The sequence below is a fragment of the Haemorhous mexicanus genome, chromosome 6, assembly GCF_027477595.1.
Source record: "Haemorhous mexicanus isolate bHaeMex1 chromosome 6, bHaeMex1.pri, whole genome shotgun sequence".
Lineage (NCBI taxonomy): Eukaryota > Metazoa > Chordata > Aves > Passeriformes > Fringillidae > Haemorhous > Haemorhous mexicanus.
In genome coordinates, this window is record NC_082346.1 from 40833431 (window position 1) to 40855094 (window position 21664).

Consider the following 21664-nt stretch of genomic DNA (forward strand, 5'->3'; position numbering starts at 1 on the left):
GTGCGCTTCCCGAGACACCCCGCCTGTCCCCGCAGCCCGAGCGCGCCCGCCCCGGCGGCGGCGGCCTCGGCCCGCTCCGGCCGCCGCCGCCCCCGCCGCCAGCGCCGGCCCCAACTCCTCATTGGCCGCCGCCGCCGGAGGGAGGATGACGCCCGGGCGGGAGCGGGCGCCGGGGGTATAAAGGCCGGGCGGGCTGGCCGTGCCGTGCTCCTGCTGGCCCGCACCGCCTCGCCATGCCGCGCGGCTTCCTCGTCAAACGCAGCCGGAGACCCGGCGGCTCCTACCGGGCACGCCCGCGGGAGCGGGACCCTGACCGGGACCCTCCGCCCACCCCGCCGCCGCCCCCGCCGCCCGCCGGCGGGGACAGCCCCGCCGCTAGACAGGGAGCGGAGGAGGAGAAGGGCGAGGAGGAGGAGGGAGCCGTCGCCGCTTGCCCCGCAACGTGGCCCGCCGGCGGCGGCTGCGGCGGCCCCGGGCTCGCCCCACCGGAGGCTCCGGCCGCCTGGGGGGCGACGGGGCCGTGCAGCGCGGCGGGGCCGCGGGCGGCTCTCTTCGAGCGGTGCCTCAGCTCCCCCGCCTCCGCCGAGTCCTTCCCCCTGGCCGCCTCCTTCCCGCCCGCCGAGAAGCTGCTGCTGCAGCCGCGCACGCCGCTGCCCGCCCCGCCGCTGCCGTCGGTGCCCGCGCTGAAGCGGCCGTCCCGGCCCAAGGCGCCGGCCAAGAAGGGCAAGGCCACGCGGAAGCTGAGCTTCGCCGACGAGGTGACCACCTCTCCCGTGCTGGGGCTGCGCATCAAAGAGGAGGGACCCGAGGGCCGGACGGGGCCGCCGGCGGGGCGCACGCCGCTGGGCGAGTTCATCTGCCAGCTGTGCAAAGAGCAGTACGCGGACCCGCTGGCTCTGGCCCAGCACCGCTGCTCCCGCATCGTGCGCGTCGAGTACCGCTGCCCCGAGTGTCACAAGATCTTCAGCTGTCCCGCCAACCTGGCCTCGCACCGCCGCTGGCACAAGCCGCGTCCCGGCCCCAGCGCCGAAGACGCCGCCTCCGCCCCGCCGGGCAAGGAGAACAGCCCCGAGCGGCGGCCCCGCGGCCCCGCCGCGCCCCAGCCACCGCCGGGGACCCGTCAGCACCGCGGCAGCGCGGACAGCGCCGGCGGCGCCCCGGCCGTCCCCGGCTCCAGCCCCGGCCCAGCTCACGGCGGCGCTCCCGGTCCGGGCGGCGGCCCCGGCGGGGAGGCGTTCGCCTGCCCGTGCTGCCAAAAGCGGTTCCGGCGGCAGGCTTACCTCCGCAAGCACCTGGGCACCCACGGGGCAGCGCGGCCTGCCGCCTTCGGCCCGCCGGAGCGCGGGCCCCTCACCTTCGCCTGCCACCTCTGCGGCGCTCGCTTCCCCTCGGCGGACATCAGGGACAAGCACCGGCTGTGGCACGCCGTGAGGGAGGAGCTGCTGCTGCCGCCGCCGCCGCCGCCCGCCGGGGTCCCCGAGAGCGGCACGGCGGGCGGCGAGCGGCAGGGCTTCCCCTGCAAACACTGCCCCGCCACCTTCTTCAGCGCGCCCGGGCTGGCGCGGCACGCCAGCAAGTGCCACCCGCCGGAGAGCAGGCAGGTCCTGCTGCTCCAGGTGCCCGTCCGGCCGGGCTGCTAGGCCCGCGGCCGCCCCCGTGGGACTGCTCCGAGAGCCCGGGCTAGCCGACCGAGCCCTGGCCACGCTGTAATTCCTATGGAAAGTCACGGCTCTCACGACGTCGGAGGGGCCGCCCGGTGACTCCCGGCCGGCGGGTAGCGACGCGCGCCCGAGCCGGCACGGCGGCGTGTTCGGCTCCGGGCACTGCCGGCAGCGCTCACGCCGAGCCCCGCAGTGGAGGGAGCGCCGCGCAGCTCCCCAGCCACCGGGGCGGCCGGGGGACGGGGGGCGGCCGCCGGAACGGCCCCGGGCCGGCGGAAACAGGCGAGAAGGCCCGCCAGCATCTGCCGGGAGGCGGGCAGTGCCGAGGCGTCGGGTGGCGGCCCAGGGCCAGCACCGCCAGTATATTCCGTAACCACGGAGAGAAATGCGGCTGTATATAGGGTATCTAAAGAGAGGAATTATTTTTCGTGAGAAAAGGAACCTGATCTAGTGATCTTGTTTTCATAGCCTTAGCCCCCGAGCTTCAACATTCGTGGTGTACTCTGTACTAAGGTAGAGAGAAGGTAAATGTTCATATTAAGTCAGTGTCAAGTCACATAATAGCTAGCAAAACGTATGGGAAATTAATCGTGCTATCTGCTTAACTGAAATACGAGGTGTTGATCTTCTATAGTTAAGTACGCATCTCCTGCTTACTCTGTGTCTCTGTACTCTAGCAGCTGTGTGGTAGGCAAAACACGCATCTCTGGCAGCTGCCCGTTCCAAAAGCTGCTCCGCTCCGTTAGTGGCTTGTTAGTGCGGCACGGACAGCAGCCAGGAGGGCCGTTCGGTCTCACTGGACTGGGTGGGCAGCGTGTGGCCCTGCCGGCCCCTGCATCGCAGGCAGGCGGAAAGCACCCTGTGTGCGGCTCCCTTTTCAGGCGGCCTCCGACCTCTCTCCCCTGTGAGCTGCGCTTTTGATGTGAGCTCCTCCGAGTCTTGTGAACAGCTGAAATTAGGACATGAAGCAGCCTTTAGACACGTTGCTAAAGCACAGGTGATAGGCTACCTTCCTTCTCCCTAACGACACCTACCTTTAGCAAAGCAACCCGCGGTGTGTGTTCCCTGGCTTTGACAGTGCTCTGGCCAAATGCTTTGAAATGTTGAATTTACCAGCTACTAACACTTCAGCCAGTATTTGTTTGTTTGTTTATTTATTTACTTATTTATTTTTTCCATGAGTGCTTGTTTCTAAATGTGGTAGTGGATAGAGGCTAAAAATAAGGGCAAGAAATTTAAATAAAAGATTTAAAAGAAAGCTCATGCCTTTTTTGAATTCAGCAGGGCAAAGTGGGTCAGCTGGTGACTTCTGAAGAACCAAATTGATCCCAGTTATAGTCTTTGTTCTAACACTCTCTGACATGAGCATGAAAAATATTTCAATCTCTTGATTAGCATCCTCTCAAGCAATTATTTCTGTAGTTTCATATTTTGCTACACACAACAAAAGATGTATCATGCCCAAAGGCTGCAAGCAAGTGGTAAGTGCTTCATGTAAAATGTGCTTCACAGACTTTGTAATTTTAGTTCCAGAACCTGGACAAATGAATTAATACAATTAACCTAATGCTGCCAAGATTTGCTTTCTGACAAAGGAGGCTAAACTTAAAACTCACTCATATGCCAAAAATAAAGCATGTTAATTTAAGTTGTGCATTTTTCTGTCGTTTGTTGGCAACAGAGACTTAGGTAAAAATGCCTGTTTATGCAATTAAATGAGTTTGCCCCTGGAGAAAGTCACTAGTTTTTTGTTTTTTTAAATCATGGTTCCTCTTTCTCTCCTTGTGTAGTCAAAGATGAAGGGCTGCAGACCACGGAAATGTGATGATTATTAACTGCTCCTACAATTAGCACTTGAACAACCAGCCTGCCAGAGGGAACAGCCTATGCTTTGTATTACCTGCGGAGCTACATGCAATGTATTTGCTGGATCTAGGGAAAAGTTTTCAGTTGGGCATTTTTGAGAACTTGTGGGTACTTTTTAATACAAAGGAAAACTAAGCTGTGTATTGCATTTAACTGCTCCATGTGCATGTAATACACAATTCTTGTATAAATTAGACTAAAAATCTAATCAGTGAGGTGAATAACTAAATATACAAAAGGTGGTAAGAATAATTTTATTGGATTATTAAATAACATGTCTTCTCTTCAACCATTACAAATTTGTAGATACTACATGAATGACAATACATAATTTCTTTTTTTATTGTTGCCCATATATTTACACATGCAGTTAGTACCGATGCCATGCTACATTTTGTTAACAGCATTTTGTTGTTTACTAGACTCAAAATGTGAGCATTTAATTTTCTGTAGGAAAATACCTCTGGGTGGGTGGAACTCATGTACTAATCTGCGCTCACAAGGTTGAAATTATTAGCATTTCAGGCCAGGCTCCCGGAGCATGTTCCCTTTTCTTCCCTAGTACCCATCATCACAGCAATGAATTTCTATCAGGAAAGTGTTTGTTTGTTTTTAATTTTTTTTTTTAATGTAAGAAAAAAGAATATACATCTAGATGAAACAGCATAATGATAACGGCTAAAACTCATGAAACTCAATGGCATTTACTATTGACACCACTTGGAAAAGCAGACATTATAAAAATATTTCGAAGCCGAGCATAAATAGAATTTCAGGACAGTGATTTTTTTTTTTTCTGTCATAGATTATCTGCAGAATTAAGAAATGATACATTGCTTTATGATGAAAGGGTGCTATGAGCAAATTATTTCATTTGAATTCTGTGATACTTGAAACGCCACTGAACTATTTTATTCTCAACATAAATAATCTGTACACATCTTGTGCATTAACATTGTGACATCTGACAAAGACTTTACAAATGCAACTTCAATTTAAAATTGTACATTCATTTTCAAATTGTACATATTTCTTTCTTTGTTACAGAGAAAATTGCAATGGGGCACAATAAATATAGTGTAATCCAACTGCAGTCTCCAATTCCATGTTGACTCAAGATCAACCAGAGTTAAAACCCAAAGTTAATCATCCATAATCATCCAAGTAGGTAAAAGGTGCAGGGTACAAACTGCACTGAAAAAAAAAAAAAAAAAAGGCAGACTGGAGTTTGATTAAGAAAAAAAAGCTAAATTATTAAAGTAAAATTCCAGTGTCACTGTTTAAAATAAACATACAGAAAAGGAGTATGCAGGGCATGGGTGCACACACATTTGAGACATTATCCTTGAATGAACGGCGTGAGCAGAAAAGAAACCCAGAACGCGGTGAGTCGCTGTGGGAAGGGTGGCCAGTGCTCTTCACTAGAAAGCTGCAGGCATCTTGCCACTTAGGACTTGTTGGCTGAGCCGGAGGAGCGGCGCAGTTTCATGGACATGCGGCTCTTGCTAGTCCGAGGAGACATTGGAGAGGCTAAGTCTGTTCCATCCACCTGTGCTGTTGCTGCTGCTGGAGTTTCTCCCGGCTGAGTCTCTGGGCAGAAGCCTGCAGAGGACAGCAAGAACCACACGCGTCAGTGCCGCCTTCCACACTCGCAGCACGGGATCTCTTAGCAAGGGGCAGACAGGAATTTCAGTGCTGCTGTCACTGCCACAGCATCTCCTAGCCCTTTATCAGCTGTGGGTGATTGTACTGCTCATGGAATTAACAACTGCCACAAATCCACCCCTAAGAAAAGATGATTCCAGAAACCACTGAGCTATGGGACTGCAGAACCCCTTGCTCCGAGCAATTGAGGCAGCACTGAAGTGGGCACTGTTCTCCTGCTAACCAGGAAAACAAACAGCTCCAGTTCCCTTGCAGGGATGGGGAATCATTAGTCAAACCACAACCCAGAAGAATCCAGTCTTTAATGAGAACATGAAGGTTAACAGCTTATTGCACATGAAGGGAGCTCTAGGAATGCTGCTGAAGAGGTGGAGTGAATTGGGGGCCAACTGAGAGAGCAAAACATCTTCTCCCATACCAACTTTAGTTTGTGCTTCAAAAGGCAAATTCCTACAGGGCCCACAAGGCAGAAGCTTGAACAGATTGTACTAACTGGATGCACTATATGTTAACGTTTCTTTGTAAAAGGAACAAGATGAATTTGAGACAATGTTATGTAATTGATTAGCCCAGTGCCCAGAGCTATGCTCCAGTGGCCCCAGAGTCCTCACTAAAAGGGGACAGAGCTCTTTCTGACAAATAGCCTCTCTCCAAATCTTCTTCCATAGACATACAAAAAGAAAAGGAGAAAATATGAAATCAAAATTACATTCTCCTTCCCATGCTGTAGAAAATTAATACTATTAACTCCCATCCATAAAACTAAACTGCGTTTGCATTAGCCATTTACAGCCACTGACAGTGTGATTGAGCTCAACTACCACAGTTGTCTCTGAAGGCTTCTAACCCATATAATATAGAGACAGAAACCTAGTCCTGCAGGTGTCAATGGGGAAACCCCTGCGGACTGCAGTAAGTCAGAAATCACTTGCTATTTCTTCCACATCATGCTATTACTGGTAATTCTTTAAAATAATAATGCAATAGTCAGAACTGAAGATCTCTCTGCCTCAGTATACATTTCACAAATAAAGGGTGCAAAAATCATTCAAAACTGGTCATGATTTATCTTGAAAGATTCCGCTAAAATCAAGTGAGGTCATAAGGTGAGAAATCTAGGAGCAAATTTAAAAGATTGTTATAAACCTGTGGTATTTAGCAACCTGGCTGTTCTTGCCTGGTACCTCACCTGCCTGCTCCAGGGCAAGAGCACGGTACTTTCTATCTTCAAACTGACATGACCCATCAGAGTGACAGGGGAGAGAAAAAAGGGCTGTTATTTGTTCCCCAGCTGGTGACAGTAATTTTGCTCATGAACTAGGTACTTCACTGCCAAACAATCTGGAAAAGCATGATAATGCCTGACTCACTGTGCCTTATAGAAAAAGGCAAGCAGGGAAACATGCATTCGCATTTTCTGAAATTCTATCTTGTTCTGATTTTACAAGAAATTAAAGCATTTCAAATGGTGGAAATTAGAGAATAGAAAATAACCGTTGTTGTTTTGCACAGCATACCATTCACAGCTAGCGTGAAAGACCTTCCGTTTCAAGCCTTTGCCCTTTACCTTGATGTGGCCAATGCTTTCTAGTGGAGGTTTTGGAAGGAGAAGAAATATCACAGCATTTCTTTCTTTGTTGAGAATGAAGAAGTGATGAGGAAGGAGGAGTGGAAAGAAGTGAGGAAGGGGGAGGAGAAAAGATAAAAGATAACAGGTGTGAGACATGAGACACGAACCGCAGAGATTGAAGGGTATTAACAGATGAGCACAGAAAACGGAATTTCGAATTTCATTATGCAATTGCTGCTCATGCTACAGGTTAAAGAGAGTGATGAGTTAGTTATGTGCAATGAAGCAACAGCTCTGAAATATGGCATCATACTTACCAACTAAGCATTACAAGAAAAAAAGGAAGGGAGAGAGAAAGAAAAAAAATCTATAACATTATCCAGATCCAACAACCTTATTAATAGCAACTGAGATACATCCTAAACACTGTCTGAAATGCTTGCTTAACATCGGTGAAAATGGGTAAATACTCACACACATACACACAACTGATAAGGAAAAACAAATGGCGACTCCATATATGGCTTCTGTTCTCCAGCTGTTTCACAGTTCTGAATATGTTAAAATTATAGCCAGTCTTAACATGAGACTCCTGAAATCATGAAGTAAAAGCAGCTAGTTTTAAGCTAGTTAGTCTGCATTGAAGGGTTAAACCCTAGTGTGAAATTTTATCATGGGTTGTTGGATAAATAAAACCTCAGTCTGCCCCATTATTTCAATTAAAGTATTATTCCAATCGTAGCTTAAAATTTTGTGTCTAATTCCTGTGGACAAAAGCACAAATTCACATATAACAACATTTTTTTTTAAAGAAACTTAGAGCTATTGAAGAACAGAAGTCAAGTAAAGTGATTTTCACATCTGAACATACCACACCAGAAGAGTGAAGAACAACAGCACTTAAAATAGATTTAAAGTCTGACAGAAATTAACAGATTAATTAGTAACTAAATTTCTTTGGATTTTAGATAAGCATATTTATACATACATACGCTCATACACACGTGTGGATATTAAATATAGTACATAAAAATTTTGCAGGTTTTGCTTCCCCTTCAGAGTTTTAAAATTTTCAGTATAAAATGCTTTTATCTTTATCTCTCTCCACAATTGTCCTGGTCAGGATGGGGTAATTTTTGCAGTAGCCAGTAGGGGGTATGGCTAGGACCTGGAGGTTATTCTATACCATCTTGTGTCATTTTCTGGGGAAAGGCTCACTTCTGGGGCAGTGTAGTGTGCTGGAAGGAGTGGTTGGGTATTATTGTGGGGGTGTTTGCCTTCTACATCAAACTGTTCACCTCCTTCTTGTACCCTCGGTCATTGCCACTGTTGTTACTGTATGTTTTCTTATCTCATTGCTGTTTCCAGTAAAAATTGTTCTTATCTCTTGAACTTTATCTTTTATGCCTCCAATTCTCCTCTCCAGCCTGCCGAGGAGAAGGGGAGTGATGGAGCAGCACATGGTTACAGTTGGAACATGGAATTGGAGAATACAATTCCTAAAACACAACAGCCTTCTCTGGTGCCCAATGTGAGGCACAAAGGGTTGAGACAACAACAATTCTGCCCAGAGTGAGTTGAAAACAAATTTGATCTAATCTGATTTGATTTGTTGCATTAGGTCCAGACCTACTGGTCGCAATGTTGCTTGGTCTGCTTGTGTGGGTGTGGTACCTAACCCTGGACATGTTTTTGTATATCCACTATGTGCTCATAATGGTGCTCTTTTTCAGAGCAGGGAGAGGGATTAGGATTGCTTTCTTGCTGTACTATGGAGTATCAGTTTATGACATGGTAAAATAAAGGACAATGAAGGTCATTTGGGATGTGTTTCCTTTCTATCCTTACTCAGGCACTAGCTCTGGGAGTCCATTAATAATCACCCAGTCTGTGGGGGGAAATGGGGAAGATGACTTTCCCCAGCTTTTCACCCCCTTTTCCTCCTTCAGACCTGTTAAAACAGCTTTTGAGAATTTTAAATTCCTGCTGAATGTTAAGGAAAGCATATTCTTGTTGCTAGGTCTGCTACGTCTCCTCAGTGCAGTCTACACCACATTTAGAGTCAGGACAGAGATTTCTAGGGAGGTCATTCAGAGATCTGCCCTGAGGGTGGATGGTCATGAGTAGCATAGAGTGCGGGAGAGAATGGGCCAGTTTTCGGGGAAATTCTCTGCTCCAATGGTTTAGCAGTTCACCTACACAAGCCTGATAAAGTGACAGAATATTTGCAAGGAGAATGCTGTGGCAGCTCCAGAGAGGAGCAGTACAGAAGATGTGCGTGCATCTACATGAACAGCCAACTTCTCTACCCAGGCAGTGACGTCTTGCCACAGTTCAGTGGCCCAGATGGTTTCCATCTGCACTGCCAATCACCCTTTTTACACTGTTGTAGCCACACCCACAGAGCATTTGCCACCATCCATGAATCAGTGTAGAGGCCATTCCTCTCATTCACCTGAGGCCAGCTGGATGGCTTTCAGCTCTGCACCCTGACTTGATCCACCTTGTCCCTCAATAGCTTCTGTGATGACTTGCCATGTAGGACTCCACACATCATCCTTCCATTTTTGATGTATCCCTACAAAATGCTAGGAGCCATCAGTGAGGAGAGCATATCTTTCTTCATTTTCTGGTAGCTGATTATATGGGGGGGTTGGAGTTGGGCTACTGAAGAACGCTGCAAGAACGGACAGGTGGATTGGGCTGCCAAGATTTAAGTGTCTCAGGTGGATCTGGACTGGAACATAAGGGTGAATTATTTCTGACTTGGTGGGTCCCTAACACCTCAGGTCTTTAGGGAAGAGATGCAACATCCACATGGGCTTGTGATTGAGGGGCGGACACTATATCCCAGATTATCCATAACTGTGAAACATGCACTGCAATTGGTCAGGCTAAATGGGTAAAGCCTCTCTGGTGTGGGGGACAAGGGTTGAAGTAAAAATGTGAGGCAGTTTAATTACATTGCACTCCCACAAATCTGCCTAGGCAAGCGCTATGTGCTGACAATGGTGGAGACAAACACTGGATGGCTGGAGACGCCTCACACCACTGCCCAGAACACCATCCTGGAAAAGCAGCTCATGTGGTGACGTAGCACCCCCAAAAGAACAGAGCTGGACAATGGAACTCATTTCAAAAATGTCCTCATAGACACCTGGGCCAGCATGATACTGAGTGGGTGCAACATATTCCCTATCCTGCACCAGTCTCTGGCAATTAGGAATGGTACAGTGGACTGCTAAAAACCACATTGAAAGCAATGGGTGGTGAGACCTTCAACACTGGGATCTGCATTTAGCACAGGCATCCTGGTTAGTTAACACTAGAGGAAGCAAGTTAACACTTGCTTGCCCTGCCTGATCAAAACCTCAATGTACTGCAAAAGGATATTAAGTCTCTGTGGAGCACATGAGAAATGTGTTAGGGAAGACAGTTTGGATTAATCCTGCCTCAAGCAAAGGCAAACCCATCCAGGGGATTGTTTTTGCTCAAGGACATGGGTGCACTTGGGACAGGGAAACAAAATGTGTACCTCCAGGGAATTTGATTTTTGGGTTAGAACAGTCTGTAATGTTGAATTGTATAGAAGTGGTTGCTGAATGGCACTGCCACTGTATGCCAGAACTACTGTGGACAATGAGTGTGAACAGCTCCAATTGTGAGCTCCTGGTGCAGCTTGCAACCACCTGACAGCACACCAACCCTCCTGCCCTGGAAGATACCTAGGATGGACTGAACCCACAGTCATCAACTAAAGGAAGTCAACAGACACCTTGGAGGGATGGTCACTGCCTATGGAAATGATACTGATGTTTATGTAGATATGAAGATATGTATATTGTGGGAAGGTGCAGGATCTGGGCATGATGGAGATGGTATAGAATAAGTGGTGGAAAATGTCCTGGCTCTGGCCAGGACAGGGTTGATTTTTGCAGCAGCCAGAAGGCACCATGGTCAGGACACATAGGTTACTCTATGCAACTTTGTGTCGTTTGCTGGGAATGGGGGAAGGGCTCGCTTCCAGATCCACGTAGCATGGCAGAAAGAGCAGTTGGATATTGTTAGGGATGAGGTGTGTCTGTGTCCACGTGAATTGTTTGCCTCTTTCTTGTATCTTCTGTCATTAGTATTGATGTTGTTGTTGCTGCTGTTAATTTTCTTATCTTATTGCTGTTTCCAGTAAATTGTTGTTATCTCAACCTGTGCCTTTAATGTCTCCAGTTCTCCTCTCCAGCCCGCTGAGGGAAGGGGGAGTGATCAACCAGCATATGGTTTAGAGTGGTCTCAGTGGGAACACTGAATTGGAAAATACCATTCTTAAACCACAACAACAAAATATTTAGTTATCCAAAATATAAAAATAGGGTTATATATGAAGGCTTTACAGACAAATGATGTGAAGTCAGAAAGTGCTATAAAATAAGCAAAGTAAATGTCTGGATTTTTAAGAGGCAGAAAACATCAGGAAGTGATCCATATTTTTCTCCTCTTAGATTTGACAAGTGACAAATACCATAGCCTGATCAGCTATGATATTTTGGGTCCATAATGCAAAGCCATTTCAATTGCTTCTGAACAAGGAGGAGGGTCAACAAAGTTGAAATGCGACATTTCAAAGTCCATTTGAAAAGTTTAGTATCTTCTAATGATAGTATTTTGGTTATTTGATTCAGAAATCAACTATTTAAATCTAAAATGGAATCCTAACTTCACACAGACTAAATTAGAAGAGAGGTGAGATGGAGGAATCTGGAGGTATCAGAACATATGCACTGCCATGACTAATCTTGCACATCAGTTCTGACTTTCAAAGGTGAAAAATTCACCAAGGAGAAGCTTGAAAGGGTGCTGCATGGTAAGACTGCTCTCAGTTCTTCTGGCTTTATCACACCTCATTGTCTGGATCAGCACTGCCCCAAGTGCTATGCCTGTGAATGACCATAGGCGAAAATAATTTGTGCACATTGGTAAATTTTGATGGTCTTCTGAGATACTTCAGCATGTCCCACCTGACCTTCAGAGAAGAGGGCAATCATTTTTGTACAGGTTGTGCCCTTTGCCACTCTTACATATTTCAGTTCAAATCTGGCCAAGTTGTCCATCATGCTCAGCAGCCTTGCTAGAATCAAGTCAAGTCTTTCACTGATTTTGTGAAATGAGGAAAGGAAGTGAGAAGCAGATACAGAAAGACTGCAAAAGCAGCTGCAAAGCAAGGCAAAAAGGTGAGGAAGAGATTGTCTAAACACCTGGGAGACCAGAACTGGGTAGAAGAGAGAGAACTAAAAGGCATGAGAAAGAAGACAGCAAAAGAAGATTAGGTTAATGGCAAAACAGCAGCCAAGATCATGTCCAGTGAAGAATGCTCTTCAGAACCTAGCTGGAACCATGTGTGTAAGGTAAGCCTATTTCTCTTTGCCAAATAACAGTGAAACCCACTAGCTGAATTCCCAGTCTTTCCACTAGTGGAGACTGAGGTAGAGCTAGGAGAGCTTACCATTCATACAAACTATTGTCCTATCTCAGTCTGCAGGAGGTGGTCATTCTAGAGGTTGCAGTTTGCTTATGTATCCTGGGGCTGTTAATCAGTGTTACAGAAATTCTGTTTTGCCCTATACTTTAAAACAAAAATGGAAGTAATTACACAAGGCAAACGTCACAAGAAAATAAAGTAAAAAATTAAAAATCTAGGAAATGTCAGGATTAAAATTTTTTGTCCCCTTGTGTGCATCCATGGGATGCTTTTTAACTGAACAATCATACTATTTTTTTCAATAGACCCATTTCATTAAATATAGAAAGTTGATCTGTTTGGGTTTCTAGCAGTCCACACTGAATTTACTGTCTCAAAGTGCTGAGTGTACCTTCACCCAAGTGGTTGACTTTAGGACAATAGTTCAGAAATGCATAAAGTTTCAGCTTCAGCCATTCCAATATGAATTCTCTGGAAAAAGTCACTAAGTTTTGAGGTTATGCTCTGATTTGGAATAATGAAGAGTCCTAAGTTTGTACTGGAGAAAGGATAATGAAAAATTCTTCCAGCTCTTCCAGACACAGAGCCCTCACTTCTGTATTTCAGCTTCACTTCCAATCACAAAGCACCGCCACCAAGTGTGACTCAGATCCTTCTACAGTGACAAAATCACCGTCATCATTCTCATCTGTGAAGGGGTGGTACAGGGCCAAAAAGATTATTAGTTTCAATGCTTCACACCAAGGAAGCAGCAGAAGAAAATACAAGCTGTTGAACTAGATTTTTAATTGTGCAAGGCTGAAAGCACCATTACCTCTACATTCCCCTGCTTCCCTGACTGTACACTGGCAACCCCACTTAGTCTAACTCTGGGAGTGAGGCAGCAGAATGTTCTGAATGCAGGCTTGAAAATGCAGGCATGATTGTTGGGACCAAAAAGCCTGATGCTTTTGTCACAAGGAATATACTATGATGAATGTAGAGGGGCCTCTTCAGAAATTTACTGTAATAAGGTACTTGTCTTAGTAGGAAGAAAGGGAACACAAGAAGACAGAAAAAAGGAACCTAAGACATGAGTACATTTAAAAGATCAGAATCTTAGCATCGTGAGGTCAATATGCCCTTCAATATAATTGAGCTTATCATTGACAGTTCCCTCAACCTATTCTGTTGTCACAGAGATCTGGTTCACTCAATATCTGCATAGGACGTGTTACCCCATTTAGCAGAGTATTTCCAGTTACTCAATGTAACAGAAACAGCACAAGGTAAAAAACAAAGAGGCAACTGAATTGCATTCTGTGATTAAGTACAGGTAAATCTCAATTTCTTTAAATGTACACATTCACTACACTAGTCAGGTTCCTACACATGGGAAGGTGGACTTGTCAGATATTTTGACAGGGCAAACTAAGCTTCTAGATAAAACAGCAGCAGCCACAATCATATTGTACTGAAGAGCAGTCACAATAAAAAAGGAAACAGTTTTTGCTGATGTCTGAGCCTTTGATAAAATAAGTCCATCTGAGAAAACACAATTTGTTACTGAATGGCATGTTCTCTATTTGCTCTGATTCTCATAGCTCAAATGAAAAAAAAATGGCCAATGGCATCAAAACAACAAAAAAATGGTAACACCTGGTGATGGGCTGCAGCAGACTGATAGTTTCCAATATCTGTCTTAGATAAAAAAATGTATTTTTAAAAAAAAGAGTATTTTATAAAAGTAAACATATTCAGAAATTGTAATCATTGACATCATGTTCCAATAAAAGAATTATATCTGTAATATCTAAAATGTTGCTTTTTTTTCTTAGTCTCTTCTGGTCAATCATTTTTATTAAAAGAATCCCCATACATAAATGAAACATTTTGCACTTAAAAAATGTGACGTCTTCTTAGAAGTTGGTTAGAAATTTCCAGATGACATGGACATGTGGCTGGGAGTGTGCAAGGTTTTCTCTGAGTCACCTTGAGGGTGATGAATGCATGTGGATTCCCAGGCAGGACTACAGCACCACTCCTGTGTGTAATCCTGGCACAGTTCAGTGCTCTGCACCTCTTTTAAGAAATTCACCTGTTGCAGGGCCCCTGGAAATGTAGGGGTATCTACTTTTTCAATAGCACTGCTGGTGCTTTTCTTTGGGATCACAGTCCCTCAGAAATTTGGGTCATCTGAAGCAACATAGCTCACAGGTCTGCCTCTGCTAGAACTGGAAACCAGTGGCTTCCAGGCAGACCCCAAGCCCTGGGGTGACCTTTCTGGCAGGTGACTGCAGTGTTATTTTATACCCGCCTCAGGCTTTAGGATTTGTGCCCTCTAGAGTCAGCTTGGAGGCAGATGGTTTGGTGCTGCTCCAGGCACTCGGGGCTGGAGCTGAGTATCAGAGTCCCAGGAGCAGGGATGGAACAGGGATCAGGCTGCAAGCAGGACTGCCAGAGCATCCCCAGCTTCCCTTGGCTGAAATGCAAGCTCAGTCAGGCAGATGTGGGGCCAGGCTGATTGACTCTGACGCTGGGTCACACTGTGCTGCATCTCTGTCCTAGGAAGCTCTGGCTGCTCCTGACACTGATGTCTTGGTCACTTCCACTGCACAGTGCAAGGTCCAGAAGAACGTGGCTCCCAGGACGGGACATCGTGTTTCGTGGTATGCAGACACACACATGCATGTGTGCAGATGTGAAACACATCACAAGCTCCTATTAATGAGATTCCTACACAAAATTAACTTTGATAGAAAGGTTAAGTTAAAACCAAGTTTCTAAAAAATCGTAATCTCCTTTCAGATCATGCTAGAGAATAACAATTTTAAAAGAATACAGGAATTGCCACTGTAGAGAAGTGTACTCTGATGCACCAAACTAGCACAGAAAAGCAGTCTTGCTTCACCCTGAAAAAATGAATTAGAGGAAAAGGGCAGAGCAACTTGGAATGAGACTTCTTAAAAGGAATGGGCAGAACTTCAACAAGTGCACTAGAATATAGAATGTATACTAGCCATACAAAAGTGCCTGGTGCTGAATATTCACTAGGTCCGTTGACAGGAAATGTGGTAAGGACTGGTATCCCTGGTTATTGTTTTTAATGTTTGTTTGTTTTAAATATTTCTAGTTACAGATTTTTCCTATTCAAATGTTTTCATACTTTAAATTATGTTACTAATTTTTATACTGCCTTAATTAAATTACTTACTTTTAATTTTGTTTGACTTTGGTCTCAACTATTACCATTAGCATAATTATACCACTTTTTATACTTTGAAACTGCACCTCATTTCTAGTTATTGTTTGTATTTTAAAGTAAAGGAGCCTCAACATTTCAACATCTCTCAGTCATTCTTTCTGTAGTCCTATCATAATTCTTGTGTAATTCAGAATTGATTGCTGTATATATTTTGGAAGTGAGAAACAAATTTTCAGATAACAACTTGCCAAACTATTCTTAGAAAATTTATTTCATTTAGATTTACAGTTTTTCCATGGAAATACTTTGATTATCATTAAATGAGTTTTTTCTGAACAGGGGATTTCAAGTGTTACACATTCTTCTTCTCCATCTCTCCTAGGTTATCACTGCAGAATGTCTTACAACATCAATGAAAGACAGTACAGGGTACAAAACACACCACTGCCATCCAGTACTACTTGTTCATGCTGAGAAACAAAGGTCAACACAATAAAGTGTTACTCATTCAACAACTGTCTCTATCATTAGTTACCTTAATCCCAGAACCAGTGTTAGTGCTTCATGCAGACCTGAGGTTAGTAAAAGACTAAAACTTTTAGAAGATGTAGTGGTCATTTCTCAATAAGTGTGAAATTCTTTTTAGTGTGAACAAGGGCAACAAGGAAAGTTTGCATACAATTTGGTTACAAGCTTAGTGCTCTAGTAAAAGTAAGAGGAACAAAGGGTTTTTTTGGACACTTTGTCTTACCTTCAGATAAACAGAACTGATATTTAATGATCTAAAAAGAGGGGAAATAAAATAATGAAATAATCATAAGGAGTTCAAGAAATGTCAGAACAGGAAGGCCTTGAGTTACTCATTTTCTTTTACCGATTTTCTTATTAGTAACAAAAAAATGCAGCATCCTCTTATAAAACAGATATTTTACTGAAAGTAAAAACTACCTTAAAACCAACTTTGTGACTAATAAAATGGGAACAAAATTGAGATTGTGAGGCTCAGATTTTCAGTTTAAAACTTTACATTCTAAATATGTAGTGAGCCTTGAAACTTTCTTATGAAGAAGGTGCACTTAAAAATCTTTCTACCTGAACCAGCCTAGATGACAGTATCAACGTTTCCAAGCAGACTTTATACAGGGGATCATGATAAAATTTGCTGTAAAAATACAGGGTCTGGTTGCTATGTTAAAGCATCTTGCCAAATCTTAATGCTAGGTATTGCTTATGATGCCAGAAAACAGAATGCAGATTTAAAGTCAACTTTGCCCACATTCTCAAGCATATATATTCTTTCCAATTAATGGTAACTCTTCATAATGTGCAAAGGTCTGAATTTTTAGTCTTTATAAGCAAGGATACTGCATTTCAAGTTTAAGATTTTATGAGAACTCTTTGTTACTTCTTACCCGTCTCTGAGGGCAAATGGTGATAAGGTGCTGGGCAAAAAACCTGAGCAGCAAAATCTTCAAACGTTGAAGGCTCTAGATGATGTTGAACAATTGTTTGCAGGTATCGCGCTCTCTCCTCGTAGCTGAGTTAGCCAAGAATTAAGGATGAATTTATATCATGTACTGTAATTGCTAAATATCATTGCCTAGTCATTCAGAATTCTTGTTTTTGTTAAATACATATCATGTATTTCAGTGACTTAATGCACTTATTTTTAGTTCTTTATATGACTGTGATATTGTCTGATGCATTGACATAATACTAAGTGTAAGATACACATGATTAATGTAAACCTTATGGTTCAACGGTATTCTTTTAATGTCTGATGCAAAACTTCCTGAAATTGTTTACAAATAACAACAACTTAAGTACTCTCTTAAGTAACTAATTTGCCTGTATTCTAGCCACAATTAAATATAAAAACATTTCAATTTTCAGGACATGTAGCATGAGACATACCTTAGCATTAGCAAAACAAATGACTGCACTTTTGCATAATAAACTGCTTTCATAATTCCTAAACACACACATTTAAGACAAATATAGTGAAATTTCAGTATTGGGAAAAACACCTTCTCAATTATGTCATTAAAACAAGCGAGAATATCTGTAAAGAATCCACAGGACCTTTAAATACTGGTTAACAGGGTGTTGGCAGGGCACTGATAGTACAATACTGTACTTCTTATTTTTTCCTGTGTTGTCCCCCTCCAATATTACTGACAAGAGACTGGTATCTTGAAGTGTTGTTGTTTTTGAAGAACCCTCTCCACGCTTCTTGTTCCAGCAGGCCCAATTGTGCTGTAAGCACAGAGAGAGCGAGAAAAAGAGAGAATATTTCTGCTGTTCATGAAAGCAACTATGGAAATGGCTGTCAAAATGTAGAGCAGCAGGCAGCAACATACAATTATCAAGAAAAAACACCATGCTGACTTCATGTTGTAGAGTTGCTGAACTGAGAAATCAGTTAACCTTTTCTCACACAACTTTCAGAGTCCTCCAGCTGGACTCAGTATATTGAATGAGGGAAACCTTCTCTAGCTATCTTACACAAACACAGAACGATCAGAAATTTTCCCTGACATTTACACTTGTGCCCACTTTTTTTTTTCATATTTTATTTGCAGATAGTGAGACAATTTTCTACTTACATAGTTCTGTTTTCCAAAAAAATACCCCAAAACAAATCAGCATGCTGTGGAGGAATGCACTCAAAATAGGTTTCTTTAAAATTCTGGGATCTTAATTCAGGACTGCTGCTCTTTTTGGGGAAATCAGGGACAGTGAGGAAACTATCTTTCTGACTCAATTACACCACCTGTGAAATGGAGATAACACTCACATTGCACATATTTTTTAGCAATCCAAACATAGAAACTGTATTACACATGATAAGCATTTTTAATTACTAGTGGTAACATTTAAAATAATGATACTATTTTCAGTGATGAAAAGCAATAAAATTCCAGACATCTAATGAAAGAAACAATAATCTTCATATTATCTTAAAAAACTATATTTCTACAATTGCAGAACTTTTCCTACACCTTTTTTGCCATTTTTTCTGTACAATATTTACTGTAGATTTTGCAGTCTATCTAAATATGAAAAAATATAGAGATTATATTATCTAGAAACAAATTTCAGTGAATAAAATTATTTATATAATATTTCCTTAGACCATAACTTGGTTACATAGTGAAACTGGGAAACAGTATTCCCTCCAAAATGTGTACTCCGAATTCTTTCTGAATCCAGAGACAGCTGAACCACAGAAGAAGGCTCAGTTTGGAGAAGCTAAAATAGAAGCACTGGGACAAGAGAAAATATAAAAATCTCCCATTGTAATGATTCTTAGGTTGGGGGATAAACACAGTATTGAGCCTGAACAGAGGACAGTAATATAGCACAGTTTTTAAGAGGCTATGTATAAGTGGTAGAGGATGAAACTGATGGTTGAAGTCTAAATAATACTATGTATCTCACAACTTGTTGAAAAGCACTTTTTTTTCATTGGGGGAGATTCACAGCTGCTGAATTTTCTGCAGTTAATAGAGTCCTTTGATTCACAGCAGTGCCCCTTGCACAAAAAATACTGGCCTTTGTGTATTACCAGAAACTAATTTTCTATTTGGCTGAAAAGGGAAAAATGGGGTTATTGCTTCTCCCTCCTACAGAGCTTTTCATTATGCCTGATGCACTCAACTTCTAAGCTCTTCTGAGAAAAAAAAAATAACTGAAGAGGCAAGAGGTAGAAAAATGAGCTTGTTAGCACATTAGAAGTGAAGTATCTTGGTGGGCCCTAGAAATTCCCAGTGGTGTGTTAACTTATCACTCTATGCATGCTGGCACTGATAGTCTCCCAATTGATCACTCTCTTTTCGCACCAAAGGTGCTGCCAGGAAGCAAAGGCTGAAGGCCCACAGGAGAGCAGGCTGCTATCAAAACAAGCTGTTTTTGAAAGTCTGCTTGAATGGGTAAAATGTTTCATGAAAAAGTAGGGTAGAGACACCTACTTGCTTTTAAAATGCTCTACTTTCAGAGGTCTCTAAAGGAAACCTTTTAGTTTATCCTATTATATCCAAAGCTTATACACAAATAAGGCAAAATGAAGGAAAGTTACTGCTTTGAACATGACAAGGACATTCTTTTTCTCTAATCTTGGTACAATCTCCTAACCAAATACAGAAGTCTTGAGACAGATGCTGATTGACGACGATAATGATGTTTTTGTTACACAGTGAAGAGGATACGCTTATATCAGTTGTACAAGTCTAATTCAAATGCACACTTAGTACACCAGCAGAAAAGTAATTTAGCTAGCTGGGTAAGTAAAAAGAAAAGAAAAAGTAATTCAGAAAGAAAAGTAATTAAGCTAGCTAGCTTATCCTAACAATCCACAAAACCATCTGCATTTGTTAAAAACATAACTCACCTTAAAAACAACAACAAGAAAATCTGAGGCAAACTCCAAATCCAAAGCTTGCTCTACTCTGCACTAAGAAATTACAGATTCTCCTCAGAAGAATTCTGTTTCTGTATTACAGACTGCAGAGATGAGATACTTTTATCTTCTAGTAATTTATATTTTGAGAACATCCTAGTTATTTTGAACCTCCTATTCTATTTGCTTTTGTGGCTAAGATAATCTAGTTCTACACTGTATTTGAATGCAACTGTCAGCAAGAGTGACCATAAACCCATGGTAGCTAATTTCTACATTACTTCTAATAGGCTAGACATTTATTTCTTTAAAACACTGCTCTCTAGGAAAGACTTATTAGCACTTACAGATTGAGTGGCACATACAAACTCAATGGCTACTAATAATAGGGCAATGCAAGCTGTATTCTTACTTTGAGTGGATGTTGCCACTGGCATCAGCAATTAAGATGGAATGGGAAGGATGCACAGACAAACCAATGGAGGAAGACTGGCACAGAGAGTGACAAAACACTTAAACAGTATTGTGAGCTGTTTGCTTCTGAAGAAGGTGCTAGCTGGAACAAAACAGAATGAGTAAAAATGTACGATATACATTAATTATGCCAGCATTCGCCCAAATGTGTCAGCTAAAAACTTGCAGATGCATAACTGCAAAAAGTATAACAAAAAATCTAATTAATTCATTATACTTTTTCAGAAGAACCAGTTCTGAAAGATAGAATCAGTACCCGAAGAAAATTAGGAATCATATCTTTATAGGTCACTCAGGTTGTAGTCACTTCAGCCAATATTTCATTTACATTAGGCTCCATTTTACTTATTCTCTAAATCTGTAATTATTCCTATTATTAATTATCTGAAAAGATCTATTATTTGAAAATACTGTACTTTCCATTATTAGACCTGTTGATTTGCACTTGGGAACAAGCACTGAAAAAGCCTGGCTGTCAGATCACCTACTTATGCCCAGTCTTTCTGAAAAACATAATTTCATGTCTTCACCTAATAGCTCTCCATCTCTGTTGATTGTATCACTTCCAAGCTTTAGATTCCTATGGCAAAATACATCTACATCTTGCAGACTCTTTCTGCATAATCTAAGCTAAAACTTTTTCTAGCCATCTATCTGAACAAATTACCTAGGCTCTTATTACCTCACATCTCAGTTACTGCCATATCCTTTTCTCTGGCCTAAATAAATGCATTTTTAATCCTTTTATAATCTACTCAGAGCACTGCAGAATCCACTTTCTGGATATACTACTTAGATGGTGCATTCTCTCAGACACTGCCATCAGTCTGCCACTCCCTAGTGCAAATGCAGGCTACTAATTTGAACTTTACAGTCCATACCTTTTCCATCCATTTTACCAAAACCACTCACCTCCAGTCAGTTAATGCAGTCACTCTCACTAATCTTGACCTTTTGGAAAGGCACTTTTGTACTTTCTTCTATGTGGCTTATGTGTAGCATCAGGTCTCCTCCACAAGTGTCCACAAACAATTCCCCCCCCAGACTCTCCCTTCGCTATGATTATTGATTTTTTACAATTTACTGTGTCGTTCTGACTACACATTTTCTTTCCATTCTTCTTCACACTTCTCAGTTTTACAGCTGACTAAAACACGTTACAATAAATTTATCTAGTATTTTTTAGTTAAGGAGTGGGTGCATGATTACTGCTACAGTCATTGACGGAATACCAACCCTAAAATGACATTAACCTGAAGCTGGAAAAAATGAAGAAAAAAATAGTTTAAACATGGAATAAGATTTCCTAGAGTTCATTTAAGGATATAGCACTTCACAACTATCTAATCGATCTACTACCAGAACAACTAAG

General features: G+C 42.9%; 2 protein-coding genes across 10 annotated transcripts in view; one reads left to right on the plus strand and one right to left on the minus strand.

Moving 5' to 3' along the window:
• Window positions 1-233: 233 nt before the first annotated feature.
• On the plus strand, window positions 234-1640 carry INSM2 (INSM transcriptional repressor 2). Its single transcript, XM_059848184.1, has one exon. The coding sequence runs from the start codon at window positions 234-236 to the stop codon at window positions 1638-1640; it is 1407 nt and encodes a 468-aa protein (XP_059704167.1).
• Window positions 1641-3765: 2125 nt separating this feature from the next.
• Window positions 3766-21664, minus strand: part of RALGAPA1 (Ral GTPase activating protein catalytic subunit alpha 1) — a 131352-nt gene continuing 113453 nt past the window's right edge. For 4 of the 9 annotated variants that reach the window (XM_059849918.1, XM_059849913.1, XM_059849920.1 and 1 more), the window contains 2 exons: window positions 16832-16956; window positions 3766-5129 (listed from right to left, as the gene is read on the minus strand). In XM_059849918.1, the coding sequence (XP_059705901.1) occupies window positions 4975-5129; window positions 16832-16956 (280 nt within the window). In that variant the 3' untranslated portion in view covers window positions 3766-4974. Of the gene's footprint in view, window positions 5130-12259; window positions 12380-12409; window positions 14965-15663; window positions 15890-16170; window positions 16202-16831; window positions 16957-21664 lie in introns of those variants that run through there. The other 5 variants (XR_009486975.1, XM_059849914.1, XR_009486976.1 and 2 more) reach the window with 5 other exon arrangements.